This window comes from Arachis hypogaea, chromosome 5, assembly GCF_003086295.3.
Source record: "Arachis hypogaea cultivar Tifrunner chromosome 5, arahy.Tifrunner.gnm2.J5K5, whole genome shotgun sequence".
Lineage (NCBI taxonomy): Eukaryota > Viridiplantae > Streptophyta > Magnoliopsida > Fabales > Fabaceae > Arachis > Arachis hypogaea.
The window spans coordinates 12182507-12186730 of record NC_092040.1 but is presented as its reverse complement, the minus strand read 5'-3'; the positions used below and the strand labels follow the sequence as shown (position 1 = coordinate 12186730).

The window sequence follows — 4224 nt, the reverse complement described above, 5'->3', positions numbered from 1 at the left end:
CAACACAGTTCTTAATTATACCCTAATAACCTATTTATATTAATAGTTCAATTAGTAAGTAATTAACAGTAACCAGTCTGCGTTATTATATATCTATATTAATTCACTACTGCGAGCAAAGACCTAGTCAAAGAAATTGAAAATGTTATGTATGTAGAAAATAATTTTACAGAGATATAAAAGAGAGAGGAGCATATAACAAGTAAGGTTTGTTTTGAGGCAGAAATTAAAGAATAGATGCATTCAAATTTTAGTAGAAGAGATTGTAGAGTGTGCCACACATACATCTCTCTCTGTCTGATCTCTTATCATAATAATAATAATAATAAGTAATATATATATATTAAAAAGGGAAATTAAAAGGCCCATTATCTAGATTGTAGAGCCAGGTTGACGCATGCATCTCTATTTGCACACAAACACATACACGCACACGCATTGTTCTTGATTCTTAGCTTCCACACATTGAGATATTTATGCAAAAATATAGGAGTAGCATGTAGTATGTGTAAGCATCCATCAGCAGTGATGGAATTGAAATTGTAAGAAACTAAGAGCTAGCTATATATATTGTTCTCCATGCACGCAACGCAAGACATGATTAATAATTTAATTTTCGAAGACGCATATCCCAATATCACAGTCAGAGCTTGTGTTTAGAAAGGGGCTCATGCTCATCATCAACCTGTTCCCTTCATTGTTGACCCTACTATTACTACTACTACTACTCTGCAGAAGCTGCAGCAATGACATGTCCGAGATGCTACCATTGTTGTCATGGTTGTTATTATCCATAAAGCTTGGGAGCACTGCTGCATCATCGGTTTCAGTTTCGTGCCTACTATTGTCTCCTCCATGACTCAGTTGAGATGCCACAAACTTATCAAGATCCCTCCAATCAGTCACTACTTTCTTCGTGTTATTGCAAGATAACATGTTATGCTCTTCATTGCTTTCTGAGACTAGTGCCATTGTGCTTGTTGTTGTTGTTGGCCTCTTAACTAGCGGCAAACTTGGGCTCTCAAGCTGTGGAAGCTGTACAAATTGCTCTGCTGCTATATTTGCATGCATGTTCTCTATTTCTTGCTTGCACATGAAGCTGCTTTGATGATGATGATGATGATGACCCTGCCTTGAGAGCAGCTGCTCAATTGACTCAACAACCGTGCCGCCACCGCCACCGCCGCCGCTTGCTTCCTCGTACAAGTAGCTTGAATCCCATCCTTCCATAGTCTTCGTTTGCCCGTTTGTCGTCCTTTTCTTGAATGCTCTACAAACAACCCACCCTTCCTCCTGCATATATATGCATGCATGCAACAACAAATTTGAGATTTCAATTCAAAGCTCCAAAGTTATTAATCGTTTGTTAATTCTATATAAATATATAAAAGAATTGTGGACTTTGTTTTTCCTTTTTGTTGTTATGTTGGAGACTTTGAGTTGACCAAGTTAAAGATGATGATGATGTTATGAATGTTGGTAGTGGTTCTCCTTTAGCTTTAATTTGTTAACGTTTGACAATGAAAAATGGTAAGAAAAAGGGTGTAGCAGAAAAGGAAAAGAGAAAACGTTCAATTATATCGGTGTTGAAAGAAGTGAGACTTTTGACTTGTTGTTGGGAGATGAGAAAGTAGTGTGCCAAGAAAGCTTGTACGTCCCTTAGCTTCCTCAACATACATACACATAATACAAGTCTACTAAAAAAAGCAAAATTAATGAGTAACATAGCAACAAACTAGTTATTAATTAGATCTAATAGAACAATCTAGAAGGCTTGCCTGAGGGGGTCCGTTTTCATCGGATTCAAGTCTGTACTCGTGCATGATCCAGTCTGTTTTCTGGCCGTTAGGGGCTCTCCCTTTGTAGAAGACCAGAGTCTTCCTCATCCCGATCAGCTTCGCCTTGTCGTACACCGCCTTGTCTCTTCCCGTGGCCTTCCAGAACCCCGCCATGGTGGCCCTGTTCGTTCGAGTCCCCGTCGGATACTTCTTGTCTTTGTGGCTGAAGAAGTACCACTCGTTCTGCTCTTCATACCCGATCCTACATCTCTCTGCACTCACACGTTCAGATCTAGTTAATCATGTCATCAATTTTCACTGTCATATCATATGCATGTATATGTATGTGTACCTTGGAGATCCCAGGGTTCAATACGATAGAGATCGATCTCTCTGATAACGTCAAGGTCTATCTTCTGAGATGCCACTTTCTTCCTCAGATAATAACCAACAAGCTCTTCATCCGTTGGGTGGAAGCGAAACCCAGGTGGGACACACGATGATTCCATCTACTTGTACTACTTCTGCATCAAATTCACCACACACCACATAACTCGTTCATCATCATGTATAAATAATAAGCAAGACGAATGAATAGTGATAGATGAAGTGAGACTAAAAAGTTAAAAAAATAATAAGGAATGAGGTAATTAATAGAAGAAGGTGACAAGTGTTATGAGAGATAATGATAGGGTCATTTGGTGGTGAGCAACACTAGTCATACCAACAGGGATAAATAAAATATAAGCGCGTGTTATTTAACAATAGTCCATAAATTCAGAAAACAATAATGATTTTTGTTCGCTGCTGGCCCCGGTTGAGAGAGAAGCAAATGATGAGGGTTTGGTATAAATGTATTTTGATAAAAACCATGAGAAGAAGGAGTTGAGGGCTTAGGCACTACTAGTATATGTGTTATGCAAGAGAGGGTGAGAAACGGACAGGTAGAGGCTTGTGCTAATGATGTTGTCTTGTGTTAGTGAATGGAGGGAATCATTCTTCAAGAACGGGGTTCCCCATTCCCACATTACTATTAATAATTATGTATCTATTTTCACTTATAATCACTTCACCTTATTAAAATAACTAATAATATTGGTAAACCAAACCAAACTAAACCATAAGCAAACAAAACCAACTTTTTTAGGAAACAATATAATAATATTTATAAGAGTTCTAATTTGAAGCTTAAGCAAGGGAAAAACAAATAGTAATAGAGCTGTAGAGGCATCTGATTACTAGTGATTAGTATATAGTAGCTAGGTATAGTTAAATTAAAGAAAAGAGTATAGTATATGAGTGACGTTATGAGGAATGGGGGCACGCGCGGGCGTTTACCGTTGTATTGGATCAAGGCCTGCCTGCCTGCCGTAGTTTGTAGGAGGAGATAATATAAAGAAGAAAAAGACGTTTGAAGGAGAGAAATTAAAGAATGAAGAGTAGAGAGTCTTCTGAATGGGGAAACTGGGGACTCTGACTTTATTGTCTGCTTGTCGAGAATTTTCATGGCACATATCTGACTTTGAGAATGTGGTGTGGTGCTCACCCCAAAAATACACAACTTTAAGGGGAATGTATGTATGTGCCTGTGCCCTATGTTTTGCACCTTCACTCTTTCTTCTACTTTCTAATTTCCAGTACTTCTATTTCTATTAGTTATTAGGTGAAATTGGAGCGAAGAAGGAAGTTTCTGGAAAGAAAGATAATCGGATCCATTCATGATCGTACGATGAAAACTACGTACTACTGGTAGTTTTGGAGCTGCAATTGTATTATGACGAATGATATATACTACATTCATGGTGTTGCGTGGGAACATGTATCTATGCATGGAAGCTAAGATAAGATGGCGCCATATGAATAGTTAATTAGAGATAGATGCAGATAGAAGAATAATAGTAAGAATATAATAAGCTCACCTGAATGTATGTAAGTAGGGTTGAAGAAGAAGGAGATGGAATTGGAAGAGGAAGAAAGAGAGATTCAGTTAGGAGTGAGAGAATAGAGAATATAAATAAAAGAAAGAAGAAAGAAGGACCGCTGAAATGCGCATGGGTTGATGGTTGTCCCCCCAGTAGGTGACGTCATTGCCTATACCACCCACTTAACATTCCTTTTTCTTTTCTTTTTGTTTCTTTTCTCCTTCCCTTTCCCTGCCCTTCTTTCTACCTTTTTCCTCTCTCCTTTCTCTATTTCCCAACCTTGTGTCTTTTATCCTCCCACAACAATCAATCTTTCATAAAATAAATCCCATTTTTCATCAATTTTCTGAAAGATTTTTTTGCTTCATAAAGTATACCAAATATCTAAAGATGTATTTAAAAAAAAGGTTAGAAATAATCAGATTTGGGTACAATTTTGTTTTACGAGATGTTTTGAAGAATGAGACTTTTTTATTTTTGAATTTAGTAATTTTATGTTAAATTAATTTTTTCCGTTACTTTCA

General features: G+C 37.4%; 1 protein-coding gene across 2 annotated transcripts; it reads right to left on the bottom strand.

Annotated features, from left to right (window-relative positions):
* Nucleotides 1-317: 317 nt before the first annotated feature.
* LOC112800794 (NAC domain-containing protein 105) lies at nucleotides 318-3790 on the bottom strand. Of its 2 annotated transcripts, XM_025843190.3 has the most exons (4): nucleotides 3698-3790; nucleotides 2131-2302; nucleotides 1779-2050; nucleotides 318-1293 (listed from the first exon to the last, which is right to left on the bottom strand). In XM_025843190.3, the coding sequence occupies exons 2-4, from the start codon at nucleotides 2285-2287 to the stop codon at nucleotides 610-612; spliced, it is 1113 nt and encodes a 370-aa protein (XP_025698975.1). In that variant the 5' UTR covers nucleotides 2288-2302; nucleotides 3698-3790; the 3' UTR covers nucleotides 318-609. The 2 variants fall into 2 exon arrangements, with proteins under 2 accessions (XP_025698975.1, XP_025698976.1); XM_025843191.2 differs by lacking the exon at nucleotides 3698-3790 and having other exon boundaries at nucleotides 2131-2660.
* Between the last annotated feature and the right edge of the window lie 434 nt (nucleotides 3791-4224).